Source organism: Hermetia illucens, chromosome 2, assembly GCF_905115235.1.
Source record: "Hermetia illucens chromosome 2, iHerIll2.2.curated.20191125, whole genome shotgun sequence".
NCBI classification, from domain to species: Eukaryota; Metazoa; Arthropoda; class Insecta; order Diptera; family Stratiomyidae; genus Hermetia; species Hermetia illucens.
This window is the reverse complement of record NC_051850.1, coordinates 82,457,907-82,474,841: the sequence shown is the minus strand read 5'-3', so window position 1 is coordinate 82,474,841 and position 16,935 is coordinate 82,457,907. Positions and strand designations below refer to the sequence as shown.

Sequence of the window (16,935 nt, the reverse complement as noted above, 5' to 3'; positions counted from 1 at the left end):
GGGAGAAATATGAATCAAATGATGTTTCATAATATATGTATTCAAGCCCTTATAAGGACCTCTTAACTGAGATTTCAATTTGAACTAAAATTTTAACCATTCATCTATAGTCCGTTTCCTAAAATATTTTCATCCATTTTATCGCCCAAATAGTTGGTTTGAATTCATTTATGTGTTTAGGGTTAAGTGGCATGATGGCATTTCATAGGTCATTAAAGCTGAAATTTCTTTCAGTCAAGACCGATTGACATGAAATTTATGGTAGGTGTAGAGGCTGGCATAACCGACTTTTTTTTAAATATCTCGAAAAATAGAAGCTATAGTGAAAAAATACTAAAGTACGAAAATGTGGCCTTTTTCCCGGTGAAAGATTTAGTAAGCAGTTTTTCACTATCGTCTTTATTTGTTGAGATATTTAAAAAAAGACCTTTTCTTTTTTAAATAAAAAAAAAATTGTTGGTGTAAGTTACCAAATTTTCAGAATTTATTGCGTTCAGTAGATTCTCAAGGGATACGGCTTACTTTCAATTTATATGAGAAAACCAGGTTTTGTTTTTGTTGATTTAGGGGATCAAAAATTCAGATAATTACAGTATTTTAATCATAGCTTCGTTATTATTTATCCCACTGAATTCTATCATCTTTAGCACATACATATGTCTTTAATCGGGTTATTCAGGAAGGAAGAACACCGTCTGACTGGCGAGAAAGTACTACTGTTCCAATATGGAAAAAGAAAGGTAGTCCAGCAGAATGTTCAAATTACCGTCCGATCCGGTTACTTTCGTTGAAATAACCGTGAATCAAGCCGGATTTGTCAAAAACTGCGGAATAACTGACGTAATAAACGCTGTGCGGTTACTCGTGGAGAAACACCGTCAGAAACATCGCGTTCTTTACATTGCATCTCTGGATCTAGAGAAAGCGTTTGACCGTGCGCCACACGAACGCATCTGGTATGCTTTACGATAACACTTAGTGCCAGAAAAACTCGTGCGGTGGGTTGAATTGCTCTACCACGATCCGGAAAGTAAAGTTCGAAGTATGGTGGGTGCATTAAAACCGCTTCGTGTCTCTGTTGGTGTGGAAGGAAGCGGAAGGAAGGAAGCGCCTTCTCACCACTCCTCTTTGTTCTTGTTATGGATACCGTCACACACTGCTTCATGCAGATAATGTTTTCCTAGCATCTGATAGCAAAAATGATCTCGAGCAACTTGTCCAAAAATGGAATGGTCGCCTCATGCAACACGGTCTCAGATTGAATCTAAACAAAATTGAATTTTTGACGACCGATCCCCATGAAACAGGCACAATCACTGTCAGCGAGAGTGATCTGCCCAGAACTGACCGATTTAAATACCAAATGGAGTCCATAATAAAGCCAATGGAGTACTACGTTATGAAATTGCTTTACGCATTAACGCAACCTGGATGAAGTTGCGTTCCACAAATGGTGTTCTTTGTGATCGACGTATCAACGAACATCTCGAATCTAAAATTTACCGCAATGTCGTCCGTCCTGTCGCCCTCTATGGTTCTGAGTGTTGGCCAAATATAAAAGATAATGAACGGCGTCTTGCGGTAATGGAGACGAAGATGTTATGTTGGAGTAGTGGCGTGACACGTTTTGATTACATCCGAAATGAGGATATCTGCGATCGTTATGGGTTTGCACCGATCGTGGAAAAGTTGCGAGAGAGGCGTCTTCGTTGGTATGGTCACGCAGTTCGTGCTAACGAGAATTCACTTGCCAAAATTTAGTCTGAACATCGAAGTCGTTGGTAAAGGACCAAAAGGCCGGCCGAAACAACGGTGGCTTTATACGCAGGATGGGGATTTAAAAACCTCGAGATTGCACCCAGATCAGGCATTCGATAGAGCCAAATGACGAAATCGATCACGACTAGCCGACCCCGCTTGTGGATAGGTTAGGTGCACATCGGTATAACGTTCGTTTTTTTTATGTAAGCCTCTACTCCTACCCTAAATTTCATGTCAATCGGTGTTGACTGAAAGAATTCCGAGGTTGAAATCTGTAGTGACTGAACAATTTCGATTCTGTATACGTAATAAATTTGTTTTGTGGTTTTCAATCTGTATGTTGCTCACGAAATGATATACAGCAATTTGCTTCTGTTAAGGGGGTGGGATGGAAAGTAATTGTTCATCAATTTTATTGTGTAGTGGCTAGAAGACACCTAAGTACCACATTTCTTTTGTCATTGAAACTGACTATCCAAGCTTTGCCAAGAAAATATGTGGGTTTCATTTCAGGACCCTGTGTTGATTTTGATCAATATTTCTCCTTTCTTTTCCTCCCAAATATTATCTGCTTTATTTTAAATTGTGCTTCAGATTATAATAATAATAATCGTTGGCAACAATCCGTATTGGATCAGGGCCTTGAACTATGTTAGAGCACTTCATTCAAGACCCTAACGGTACACTACAGAAAACTCTAGGATACAATGTGGTCAGCATTGCGCTCCCCCGAGATTATTACCCTAATTTGACTCAGATACTCATTCAGGGCTGCGTCGATTGGTATCCGTCGTCGAATCACGATGCAAATTCCACTGCCACCAGTGAGATTTGAACTGTGACCTTCCGTACGACAGCCTTGCGCTCTAACTACTCAGTTATCCCGCTTTAGATTATTATTGTGATGAAATATGTTATAAGCCATTGCATAAAGCCTTTTGAGTCAGACAGTTACAAGCAAAATTAATAATAATTATCGTCGGCGCGGCGACCTATATTGGATCAGGGGCTTGAAGTGTGTTAGAGTACTTCATTCAATAGGGTACTGTAATCCTGTAGTGTACGATACGCTTCAGGATTACAGTACCCTATAGGAGGTAATGTGATCAGCATTGCGCTCGCACGAAATTATTTCCCTGATTTAATTCACGTACTCATTCACAGTTGAGTCGACTGTTATCCGACGTCAAATCACGATACTGCCACCAGTGAGAGTTGAACCGCCACCTTCCTTGTGTTCTAACCACTCAGCTATCCGGACACACCAGCAACAAATTGGTTGCCCTACAACATTATTATGAATATATTGCCATATACGACTTTACTATTGTTTGATTTTTTGCATTTTGTTTTTAATTTTATTTAGTTAGTTATCACAATATCGAGTTATCACAATATCGGCTCGTGCCAGAGTTCGATTTTTGCTGGTACTATATATCAACCATCTAGGCTCGGATGATTCTACCTACTAAAAAGAACAGAAGAGTGTTATTGGTGTGGCTAGTGGCAAGTTTATTGAGAAGATCTGCCCAAATCCCCCGCAAGATCGAGTTTTTATGGCTCATTGTAACGTATTAATTAGTTAAAATTTTCCATGGGTGTGGAAATCATGGACGCTATTTTTGCCGTGTGACTCGTAATGACCTTTGCGGATGGATTGGATTTAACATTTGGATAAACAAAATTCTATCCGAATATCAAATCTGATCAAGTGTGCGCAATAGACATTTAGGATCAACACCAGTATACCGCTTGCTGCCATCTAATCAAATGTGTCAGCTCAGATTTAACAAAGTCTTCATCACGCATAACGCTCGGTTCGGCGGTTCGGGCGTGTTGTTATCCTCTGGTGATTGCATCGAAAAGGTGATACGCGACTCTTTCACAAATGTCGCCAAGGCTCTTCTAGTACGACATCAATTTTATAGAGAGGATAGGTAGTTTCCGCAGTTCCTGCAATGTGAGTTCCAATTGACTCTGGCGGCTAAGGCAGTTGTGTCAAATTGAGTTCGGTAGTGGAAGAATACATACCAGTCAATTCTTAATGAAACCAATGACGTCACCTTTATATATTTTGTAATCGTAGTTTTTATTGTAATTGAATATTGCTTTATTGGAACTTTCGGTGCAGGTATCATTCTTCTCACGTTTCAGCAGCTCTTGAAATAGAGGTTCTGATTGCGATTGGCAATAGGACATGCAGCTCTACTGGCTGAGGGTTGTCGTGAATGTAAGGTTGATCCTCCAATGTTCGATTTTTTGGGTGGCATTTTCAACAATTTCCAGAATTTAATGGCTTACAAATAACTAATCACAATCATAGTCATTTTTTATGACGGCTGCTTGAAAGGTGTATAAGTTGTTCCATTGTAGTGTTATCTAGGGGCAGTTTGCAATATCGTGGATATCACGAAAATATTTGCTATTAAAACCACATATAAATATTTACCTATTTTCATGACGGCCGGGGAATTGTGTAGTTGAATGTTGTAGAAGTTTATCCCTAGCAACGCCATTTAGTGGAGAGTTACAGCAACGTGTATAACATAAACACCTACTCCATCAAAAAATACATATATATGCCAATTTTCGTGACGATCGGTTTAATGGTTTCGGAGTCTATAAACCTAAACCTGCACGTTGAACTTAAGGAGGTTTCCATAAGTTTCCATAATCCTAGAAAAAGGGTGCACATTTTGTTACCGAATATAACCATGTGGTATATCAAATGTAAGGTCTCCATGTGTACTTCCCTGAGCGGGACATTTGCTACAAATGGGCGGAGTGTGTAGGTTCGAAAACGCCAATTACTTGAATGACCCGTACTCAGGAACTACTCAACTGAAAAAATACGATGATCCCTGCACATGGTATCTAGACTTCAAAATAATTTCCTGTTACGATATCTGCTCAAATAAACTTAATAATAGTGGAAAAGTTGCGAGAGAGGCGTGTTCGATGGTATGGTCACGCAATTCGTGCAAACGAGAATTCACTTGCAAAGATTGGTCTGAACATCGAAGTCGATGGTAAACGACCAAAAGGCAGACCTAAGCAACGGTGGCTTGATACGCTGGATGGGGATTTGAAAGCCTCGAGATTGCACCCAGATCAGGCATCCGATAGAGCCAAATGGCGAAACCGATCACGACGAGCCGACCCCGCTTGTGAACGGGACAAAGGCTGAAGAAAAAGAAGAAGACTGCGAGCATCTCTTAAGTTCATCTTAGATCCCTAAAATGTTGCAGTAGTATACATATAATAATATGGGGCAGCCCTCTGGAAAGTTTGGTGAAAATCTTACCATTATTAACAAAGTTGCCTTTTTCGCGTCAAATTACTATCCTCTGAGAGATAAAGTGTCAATACCATATCAAATTGAATATCGGGTATATTCAACATTTATACACTACGAACTATATATAAAAGGAACCATCGTGTTCCCAAATATGCTTGCATAAAAGAACAACAAAACTTTTCATATCTGAAGCGCCGAGCTTCTGGTTCCTGACTTGTTATATATTAGGTTAATTTCAGTTAGTTGGCAATCAATAATTAACAGCAACCGATAGCGAGAACTCAAATCATTTTGCTGGATTGTAAGTGATTTTCAATGTTTATTATGCTAACCGAAAGGCCAATATTGAGGTGTGACTTTTCTGTTTTAGAAAGTTTTTGTTTGAAAGATTTTGCCCGCAATTTGTAATAAATGTCGATCATGGCATTCCATCTCCTCCCCAACTATTATGGAAAACCATATTAAAGTAGAAAGCATAGGTCACATTTATTTAAAACTATTCAAACCGAAAACAAGCACTTTGGTCCAGTCATTCAAACTTTCAACGTCCGAATTCTTTCAGTCAAGATCGATTGACATGAAATTTGGGGTGCGAGTAGAAGGTCGCATAAGAAACAAAAGTTATATAACGCCAATGTGGGCCTCCCTTACGGAGGGGTGTACCAAAAGAATTCCTAAATAACATCGGATTTTCAGCTTTAATGACTGGACTACTTATTAAATCATTAAGTGTATTGTTAAAATTTGCAGATAGGTGGATAGGAGCATATCTAAATTTAGTTGTTTCAATGTCACATATCGCCCTGATGGAATTAAATTGAAAGTTTGGATAACATTTATGTATCTTCCCGATAGTTTATCAAACTGACAGTTGCCTTCGTGGTCGGTAGTGTAAATTCAAAGAAATTTATTCGAACCAACCCGAGCCCTCCCGGCTGCAAAATAGGCGCCCATCATGTGTGATGAATTTATGAATATATTGTATTAAGAATTTATTTGTCTGCATTTCTACCATTTCAGAGAACTACAAATCAAATGGAGTGAAGAATGCTTAATAGGACAAATCATCTTAGACCATAGAGATGATTTAATGAAAGCTTACCCGCCATATGTGAATTTCTTCGAACAGATGAAAGAAACCCTAATACAATGTGATACACAAAATCCACGATTTCATGCATTTTTGAAAATTAACCAGGCGAAACCTGAATGTGGCCGACAAAGTCTACAGGACCTCATGATTCGACCAGTTCAACGATTGCCCAGCATCAGTTTACTATTGAATGGTAAATAAATATCTTGAATATCTTGAACCGAGAACAGAGCAGCGAACAATTAAGTGGAGTATTTAATGCTTCATCAAGTTTAAAAAATTGCTCCGTTTTGTTTTTAACATCAGATTTACTCAACTAATATAGCCATTCTTCCTCGGATCATTTGATCTGATTTGTCATTGTTTTTCCCCTGTTTTATTTTTTCAGATATTCTGAAGCATACAAGCAAGAACAATCCGGATTGCAAGAAATTAGAGGACGCGTTGAAGTCCATTAAGGACGTGATGGCCCATATAAATGAGGATAAACGGAAAACAGAATGTCAGCTGGCCATGTTTGATATTTTTAACGATATTGATGGATGTCCGGTGAGTTATTTGTATATTAACTGCATCGACATTTTTTCTTTGCATTATTTTATCATATTTGACATTTTTTCGGTCGTTAATATGGTTTATGAGTATGACTTCCAAGTAGAATTGTATTTAAGGGTTAATATTAGTACTTGAGACTTCTTTAATGAACTCCAGGAGATCGCGGAAAGGGTAATTTATAATTCATTGTATTGAATATCTGGAAAACTAGAATGGATTCTCTTAGAGTTCAATTGAATTTAAAACATTTGTTCATCAGAATTTTATTTGCACCCTTTGGTTCATAAAATATTATGTACTATTGTGTCTCTGATTGCAATTGCTATTGAGTCAACAGCGGTTGTTGAAAATCTCCATTTGGTTGTAAAATTTCATAGACTTTTCCGATGTAGGCATATATTTTAATTGATCTTAGCCTAATCGAGCTGGGCCTGCAAGAAATGGAATTATTCGGAAATAAATGGTAACAAATGTCAATGGATGCGTTTATCATTGGCGCAGCCCCAAATTTCCTACATTTATTGGGTCCTAGTTTCTTTTAAGGGTGGTTAAAATATATGGAACATATCCAATTGTACCTCTGTAGTGAGCCACTGGCACCCTTTGGTAGGTATAGGGATACATAGCCAGCCAGCCACAGTTAACATGCCGCCTCCCTTATCCAGGCTAATCGCACATGGTACGTTTCCTTCCTGAGAATGCTAGCTCACATTTCAGAATCGTAGAGAATAGCGAAACAATGCCTACTGGATCAGTATCTCCCAGCAATTGACCCTCAGGCGGGTAATCGCAAATAATCTCCCTAACTGCTCTTCATCGATTTGTAGAAAGTTTTCGATAGTGCGAACAGGGAGTGTATCTGGCGTGAGAAACTAACAGCTATTACTAGCGTGACATATGATCGCGCAAAATGTCACGTTCTGTAGCGAACAAAAATTTCAGACGAATTTGAGTTCGAAAGCGGAATCTGCAATGATTGCATTTTGTCACCGATATTATTTCTTCTTGTTGTCGGTGACCTTCTTCATCCTACCTTGTTCGGGGAACGTGGAGGAATTCAATGGATGTTGACAACTTTCCTACGACTACGCTGATTTTTTTTAAGAGGTGGAAATCTTCAAAAGACTAGCTCCAGGATTCACGATCCTTGAAACTGTGGGCTTCTTAGCCACTAAAAACATCTCTCGCCAAGCTTTAGTTTTCTCCACCCAGCAGCTTTTCTGCATATTTAAGTTTCGTTTTTATTGGGAGTAAACCCTGTGGTCAACCCCAGCCCTTTGGTTGGCTTCGCTGAGGGACTAGCTTTTCTTCAGTAACTTATATCCTTGGGCATCCTTTATGTTAGCAAATTATTTGGCTTTCCTCTTTTCAGTTGTCACATTATATATAGATATTTTGGAACGTTTGCATAACCTTCAGGTTTGAGTCTTTGGCACAGCCCCAGAGCTGGATGCTGTATGCCTATATGGGCCTTAGGATCTGCTTATAAATTAGCATTTGGTTGTCGACAGTCAACTGATAATTCCTCCCCTATCCCCATCTATCTGTATCTGGCATTTTTTCTGGGAGGTCCTGATGCAATTTATACAGCAGACTTTGATGCTATATCTTATCCAATGTCTGGGCGACACCTGTTTTTTTCTATCTATTTTAATCTGAAAGCTGCATCAATTATTTGTAATAATTTAATTAGACCCTTTTCTGGCAACTGTTTCAGTATCATCCTCCCTGTAATAAGTTCATCGCCAGGAGCTTTATTAGGAGACGTATTTGTTTTAATTTCTGTCCTCAATTCATTAAGTCTTACACGGTGTCTTGGATAATGGTCCACTTTTCTGACATAAGCATGTAGACGCGAAGAGATCTGCCTTGTTTTGTGCAAAGCGAACTCATTGGCCGTTTTTAATAAGTCGGATTTTTCGTCTGCGTCTTTTTAGATTTTTCGCAGTCTTCCACAGTGAGTAGCCTGTGTCTTTTTGTGCTGCCAGATTTGAAATATATCTGCTGAAGGACTTGCTTTTATATTTTTTAATTTAGGCCGTTAGTTTGTGTGTCCGAAACTTTAGGGTGTTTTATGGTGTCGGCATATTTTTTAATCAATCCCTTATGAGCAGGAGTGCTTTTCCAAGCCACCCCTTGTATCAAATCGATTTCCTCTTCAAGTTGATAAGCATTGTTGTGTTGGTCATTTATGCAAACTTTTTCTTTAATGTACTTTTTAAATATTGTCCATTTTGTTTGTCTATTAGTCAGCTTGTCAGGATAATTTTTTCTGCTTACTTTTTTGCTGACCAACATCAGGACAAGCGAGTGATAGGACATTATGTTTTCATTATTGACAACATGGGGTGTTTTTGTTGTTCCAGTGGGCCAGTATGTAGGCTTACCGCTGGAGTGGAAATTACACTTTTGTGCTCCTCCGGCTTCAAATAATGCTCTGCTTGAGGATGTTGTTAACCTCCCCAGAAACCATTTTTTGCATTAAAGTCCCCTCCCAAAATGAAGGAGCTTCCGGGAGAACCGGATCGGGACCGGACGGACAGTATATTGAGGACATCTTCACAGCTTTATTAAATAGTCGAAAACGAATGCTTACAAGCTGCATTTTTTCATCTACAATTTTCTGTTCTTGGTGGTGTCTGATATACTCTTTAACGAAGATTGTAGTTCTCCCTCCCTTGTCGATTGGGATGTGTTGCATGATATGAGCTGGCTTTCTGAGGTAGAGCATATGTCTATTTTCTCAGTATTAAGAAAGGCTTCCACCTTTTGTAGGTGCTGCTGCAGTCCATTTGCATTCCACGTTATTTTCCGGACATTTGTCATTTGGTTTTCTTGTTATATTTTTGTCCCTTTACTACGCTGATGACACTCTCAGACTCTCTTTGCTCTAGGAGGAAACCACTGGATATTTTCATTTTTTTATAACATTAAGGCCTGGATAAAATCAACAAAATTGAAACTGATATTGATTTTTGAAAATTTATTACATTATTAATTTATTACGCCTGTCGTTATAAATATAACTGTAACTACATGTGTTTGTACAATAAGTTGTAAAAATTTTAGAAGAATCGGTTCAGTAGTTTCGGAGAAATCACTCTCCCGGTATGAAAGGAAGTGGTTGTGATGATTTTGGTAGGAAATTCAAAGAGTAACTAACGTTTAAAATCTAAATAAAGCAAGATCATGGGGCTACTGTTTTGTTTTAAAATTCAATATTATGATTTAATATAGTTGTTTTTATTTATTACTTGAACATCTGCATGCTCATATAGTGGTAAAGACTTTTCAGAGGAGCGGACCTTATAGAGCTACGTGTGATTGTGCTGCTTAATCAATAATGATCGGACATTTCTGAAATTTTAACAGAGAATATTTACTTTCGAAATATTTATGTTTCTTTGAAATTTATAAAGCCCGATAACACAGTGTAATCAGTATAATATGCAATTTGGTTAATTTCTTGTTTCTTTTCCTTTTCAGGCACATCTTGTTTCTTCACATCGTCAGTTTGTTTCTAAATGTGAAGTTACGGAAGTGACGGATGCGTTAAGTGGCCGTGGAAACTCGCTTATGCTGTACTTGTTCACAGACACGATAGAAGTATGTAAAAAACGTTCGAAGGGCTTCAATAGTGGCAAATCGCCAAGTGCTACAAAGCCATTCAAGCACATCAAACTTATGCCATTAAATACAATAAAGCTTGTTATTGATATTACGGATAGTCCACGAGCTTTTGCAGTAACATGTCGTCATAATCTTGACAACAAGGAAAAACTTTACGCTTTTATTATATGTGATGAGGAAGTGGATAAAATCATCTATTTGCGGAGTTTATGCAAACAAATGGCTGAAAATGCTTGCCGAACTGATACTGTAAGTAGTAGATAAATTTTTAAGATATCATTTGTGTGCATATATAATGATCCCTTTCATTCCGTCAAGTGGTTTATCCAGATGGTACTGGTATCATTGATGCTGTGATTCTTTCAGTAGTTTGGTAATGTTATGTCACATTGCTCTAAATAATAGTTAAAAATGTATGTAAGGTTTTTGGTGTAATAATCTCAATGCTCATCCGAAGCGTATTGGAAGTAACAATTATTCAAAATTCAGGTAGCGATATATTTAGGAATTCTACAAAAAGGGGTCTTATTGGAAACAAATTATTATATAAGCCTGGGATAGATCCTGTCATGCAGCAAGCACCAAGTATGCATCAAATTGCTCAACTTATAATTTAAAAGAAAAATCAATATTCGGATATTTTTGGAAACGAAGATCCATTGGAGTAATAGTAACTGGTGCCGCTAGAAACTAGAACGCTATTTAAGTTGTTTTTGAACATGAATGATTTTAATGGAATGAAATATACAAATATGCATATTTAATTTTACATTAATTTATCTTTCTTATGACAGACACACAGCCTGCTGTGGGGTTCTGAATAAAAAAAATGAATTCCTTTTTATTCTGTAGGCTTGTCGCAAGGTGTGGAATTTTTCATAAATAACAAAATGGCGAATATGTGGGACAAAATGTAGTGTTTTTTTCTTTTGCTGAATTGTTAAGAAAAATTATTCATTATTACAAAATTAAATATTTTTGAGATTCCACACTTCGGGGTGGGTGCGGAGAATAACTGTTCCAAATTTCAACTTCTTTTTCTTCAGCCTTTTTCCCGTTCACAAGCGGGGTCGGCTTGTCCTGATCGGTTTCGCCACTTGGCTCTATCAAATGCCTGATCTGGATGTAATCTCGAGGCTTTTAACTCCTCATCCAGCATATCAAGCCACCGTTGTTTCGACCTGCTTTTTGGTCGTTTACCATCGACTTCGATGTTCAGACCAATTTTGGCAAGTGAATTCTCTTTTTTTTGTGGTAGGGTAGGTGAATGGATTTACGAACACAGTGTTGGATTCCCGGTTCGGTACGTCGTCGGACTACCAACTAAACACCTCCCCATCGTCAGAGAGCTAGCCTGGAACCGTTTGTCACATTACTTCGGGCTAGTCCCCGAACTCTCCCGCTTTGCCGAGCCTTCAAATCAGGGAACTCCTTTCACTAACGGGAGGGGAGAGGAGGAAGGGAACTGTCAGTTCAAGGAACCTCCTACCATCCGGCTCCTCCACCGGTCGAGTTCTATCTTCTTAGCAACGAGAAGGGCCCGAACGTAATGTCAGCAGTCCTCAGCACCTCTTCGACAATGTTGTCTGGAGTGAAATCCCCTGTGTTTAAATAGAGCTGCTGACGAATCCCATTCCACCTTCCACAAAAAAAAGTGTGGTGGGCGTCGTCCACAACTCCATTGCAAAACACATAATCCGAAGATCCCGCCTTTCCAATCTTGGATAGGTAAGACTGAAAACTTCCACGCCCACTTAAAAATTGGGTAAGGAAATAGTCTCACCATGCTTCCGATTCAGCCACGCACCTAAGTTGCCGATGAGCCGCGCAGTCCATTTGCCTCTAGTTTCATTTTGCCACGAGAGCTGCCACTCGTCGAGAGTGCGTTGTCGTTCTTCGCGAGCAACCACCTCCCTTGCGCTTGTATATGGCTTGACGCTCCTTAGCAAGAAGGGCAACGGGGATCATTCCCGCGATCACCATCACGACCGGTTCAGAGACAGTGCGGTACGCAGACGCCACCAGCAAAGCTCCCCGTCTCTGTACTTATGCGAGGCGTTGTGAATTCCCTTTAGCACGAAATGCGTGACCATACCATCGAAGACGCCTCTCTCGCAACTTTTCCACGATCGGTGCAACTCCATAACGATCGCGGATATCCTCATTTCGGATGTGATCAAAACGTGTCACGCCACTAGTCCAACTAAATTTTTGAAAATGTGATTTCGAGTGAAACGAGTGTTATACTACGTTTCGACAATAACAACGCTTACTGATGAGATGTTACAAAATTGCGTAAGCCAGAGTCAGCTGACTATAGAAACAGAGTATGCATATTAAATATATATGAAATGGCGATCGCCAGTTAGTTGGCAATTTCTACACCCGCTTCGGTACGCTCCATTCTTTGCTCTATAATCTTTGAAACATTTTAAATTTCAATCTGCGATTTTGTTATACTTTCAAATATGTAATAAAGTCGATTTTTTTAACCCTTCAACTGTACTAGTCGTTGTTGAGGCTCTAGGCTCCATTTTGGACGTTGTCTTTCTTGATCCATCGACTGCGTCCTCCAATTTCGAAACTCGAGCACGATGTCGTTTCTTCGTCAACAGAATCTGCCCAGTGCCTTCGGGGTCTTTCCACCGGTGTTCGTTCTTCTGTTCTCCCTTCGAATACCCTTTTACGTATACGAAGGTCATTCATACGTTGAACGTGAACAGCTCATCGCAGCTTTCGAAATTTGATTATTTTGGAGACTTCAGGGTAGTCGAATATCTGATAGAACTCATGGTTGCATTTGATCTTCAAAGGGTCGCCCTCTCGTTTAGCTGCTCTTATTTTCCTCAAGACCCTCCTCTCGAAGGTATTGACCAGTTTTGCCGAAATATGTGTTAGGGTCCATGTTATACATACATGGCATAGCATAACTCTGATTATGGATTGGAATATTGATTCAGATCCGCGCCTTTGATTGGGACATTGTCATCCTGGTAAATCTTACTAGTGTTTCTGGAATATGTAAGTCAAGAATTACTTTATACACTACTTTCCGGTCAATACTGTCGTATGCCTGCTTGAAGCGCACGACTATTTGATAGATGTCGATGTAAAATTCCCAGCATACTCTAACACCTGATTGACCGTAAATAGCTGGCCATTTGCCAATCTTTCAGTCTGAATGTCTCCTTGGTTTTCTCCAATCGTATTATGGGCGTACAGTCTAATTCTTTTCTCTACTATTTTCGTGAAGATTTTATAGTACGTACACTCTACTATTACCTTAAAGTGAATCCATCATCAGTTTGTCCCTATGCACAATTTCAATTCAATCTATTATAAATAATAAGATTTTCTAGTCAGAAAATGAGATTTCGCTATAACTCTATTGTGTTAGTGGTTAAATTTTATTAAAAATTATGAATTCGTCAAATACAATTAGTGTACTTTGAATTTCGGTGGTGGCAAGTTCTGGGGTGGGGGTGGGGTATTAAATCATTTTAGTCAGCCAGGAAGTTTCACGTAAAATTTTACACATTTGCCTACACACTCACTTTGAATTACATAATTAATTGTGAATTTAATTTTATTTATGCATGAATCGACTTTAAAAAAACAGTTTGAACAATCAACGCTCAGTAACTTATAACAATATTCTCAGATACAAATATGTATATTTTAATACACATTCCGCCAATAAGTTCTTCTTCTTGTAGTTACTAGTTATTTTCATTCTCTTTCTTTTGTTGCGTTACAGGAGAAATCACTGCTTCAGCTGTCGTCTTCGGAGGTGGGCGTGGATACTAGTGATGTCAATATCGGAACACTATCGAAAGCATTCAAATTTGCAACGCAAACTAGGTTAAAGGTAATTGAAGAGTTTTTCTTCCCTAGTTCTGCTTTTGTAATCGTCTTGCTAGGTTAGTGAGCATTAACGATAGTTCGTCTACGTCAAACAGTCGCTCAACTACTCTATTCTTCGTTTAAAATGTAACGTAAAAGTTTATAACCATTCCAATAGTTGAAGGAAAGAAAAATATTAAGTAAAGTGAATGAAGGCCTTCTTCGCCCGGAGCGTGTATTTATTGCCTCAACAAGTGAAATACATTTGTTGGCTTTTCCATTTAATTTTGTTAGTTGAGCTGATACCGCATTTGCTGTATTTGCCAACGATATTTAACTTTGGATTCATGCACATTTCGGGAAAGTTCTAAATTGGATATCTGCCTTTATGCACATGTATGGAATGTTCGTGAACTTTTACGAAAATACTTGATTTGATCGATTTCAAATATAGGACGTCTGCTTCATGAGGGGATTTGGGTAGTGCATACACATATTGAGGGAATGTATAACTTTGCATAACTTTGCCAATTTAAGTTTCGGGTTGACATGGTTGTGCACATAAGTTTTTCCGTCAATTAGAGTTTCAATTTGTGGAAAAGATTGCAACGTCTTGTGCTTTTGAATGAATTTCATCGCAATAAATTTGCTTAAAGCGCAATTGGCCGGAAGTGATGCATTGCATATGCATTGTAGCAATTGGCTTTATTAGTGTGGCCTCTCCACCTTTTTTGTCTCGTCCTTTCTATTCTCGTTTAGTTTTATGTAGATCTATTCGTATGAAGCATTCTATAAATAGCTATAGATTTTTCTACTATCGTGTGGTCGGCTTAGAAACGATAAAAATTAAGTAAATAACCGTTTCAGTATTTTCATTCTAGGTTACTCGAGCGTTTTCATTCAATAAAACGCCTTCAAAACTCAAACGAGCCGTCTCAACAATGATGACGTCCCCATTTGGAAGTACAAACTCGTTGACTCCCGCATCTCAGTTGGCTCAGATGAAGTTAGCCAGCTGCACGAACATAAATGTACGTATTAGTTTCATCTCCTTGCACCCTGCCTTTTTTAGTTTCAGATATAAAAATCTTTGTTTTGGAATTTCGCATGATATACTAATTATACCAATGTGGTACCGATAACCGTCATAGTCTAGACTTTATTGTTCTACTGATTTTTGAGCAATGGATGTTGTAAATTATCGAAGATTTATTGCAGCGTTTTTTCTGTTTTCCTTTCAATGCGCTATCAATAAACGCTCGTAGTAATTGTTGATAAATTCTTAATGATTCCTTTGATAAGGCAGAGTTGTAAAAATGTTGGTTTCTTTTCTTTTTTACATTGACTACCATACAACCACAATCATCGACTGAAAACGTAGGAGGTTGGTGAAGACGACAATAACAGCGACGACTCACCGTCACAATCGGAAGTCTTGATTGCTCCAATGTCTGTGCAGCCAACCAGGAAAGCGAAAAATCCGACCATATCAATGACCGCATTAAGGCGCATCTAGGAGAACAAAGGTCAACTTGTTTTGCTTTGTATATTTTAACATACGCATTCGGAGCCACGCAGGAAGCCATCGACGTTTATGCTATGCCAATTAATTTAACTTGAGCTTGCGGATAAGCGAAGAGCAGATGACAAAAATAAAGGGTTGAACAACTTTAGTATTCTCTGAGGGCCTGTAAAATATCAATACCTGTTATTAAGTTTACAAAATATGTTTCTACATTTAAAATATATGGTATCCTGATGCAGCACGATTGAATGAATTTTTGTATATGTGTAACCATTTCATCGATTGCATATCAAACAATTGACTTAGTTTAGGTAACTACAGCCATGCTCTGTTTTTGGCGTTGGCTGCTTTCTTAGTCACAACCTGACTGCTTCCAACTGTTGATTGTAGCAGTGAAACACAAACGAAATGCAATCGATAATATTCCATATTTGCTTGCAGACAAGAATTCTTCAGTTCATTGTTGTAGTTATTGTTTATAAACAGCTCCTAAGTCCGTGGCTCTTCTTTGGAAAGTTTTTCTTTCCAAATCTGCTTCTAATTCGCAAAGTTTTAAATGTCAATAAAATGTTATTGTGAATATGAAAATCTTATGACTGCAACAAGCCGTTATTGTACTTCATTTTGAATTTATCTTTTTATCATTTTTATAGAGTAAAAGCGTCCATAGAAAGGTAAATTCAAAATTGTCCAACTTACTGACTTTTAATAGTAGCGAAGCGTAAAGTTGCTTCTTATTGAAAGTGCGGTAAACATTATCCGATTCAGAGCGCTATCAAATTAAGTCCAAAGTCAAAATGTTTTGATGGGTTTCGCCCGCCTGAGTAGGCACAATTCATTGAAATGAACTCTCGCATGCATCACTACTTTAGGGTTTCAATAATTATGATATAGATGCTCTAAGTTTGTAAGCAACATGTTAGATAAGTTAAATGTAGATCATATGTGTATATAGTTTTTAGATTAATCAGATACTACGTACTTTTATTATATTATTTGTAATAAATACGCATTTGTTCGGACATGTTTGTTTTCGTATTCCACTTGCTGACCCGAATTGTCTGAGTTTGAACTTTCGATGTTGATTGCAAACCGCCTAATTCACGAAATTGTACGAGCTACGTGCTACGAAAGAGAACGAGTCGGGAAACCGGAAGCTGAACGGTAATTGTGCTTACATAAACAATCATTTCTAACATTTGTACTTAGCTCATAATGTTTATGAATTCT

At 38.3% G+C, this 16,935-nt stretch overlaps 1 protein-coding gene across 3 annotated transcripts in view; it reads left to right on the top strand.

Moving 5' to 3' along the window:
* The window catches only part of LOC119647512 (protein ECT2), a 189,052-nt gene extending 172,325 nt beyond the window's left edge, over positions 1-16,727 (top strand). For 2 of the 3 annotated variants that reach the window (XM_038048475.1, XM_038048474.1), the window contains 6 exons: positions 6,080-6,345; positions 6,541-6,701; positions 10,194-10,586; positions 14,095-14,205; positions 15,062-15,211; positions 15,562-16,727. In XM_038048475.1, coding sequence (XP_037904403.1) covers positions 6,080-6,345; positions 6,541-6,701; positions 10,194-10,586; positions 14,095-14,205; positions 15,062-15,211; positions 15,562-15,696 — 1,216 coding nt within the window. In that variant the 3' untranslated portion in view covers positions 15,697-16,727. Of the gene's footprint in view, positions 1-6,079; positions 6,346-6,540; positions 6,702-10,193; positions 10,587-14,094; positions 14,206-15,047; positions 15,212-15,561 lie in introns of all 3 variants that reach the window. The other variant, XR_005248890.1, reaches the window with a different exon arrangement.
* Positions 16,728-16,935: the final 208 nt, after the last annotated feature.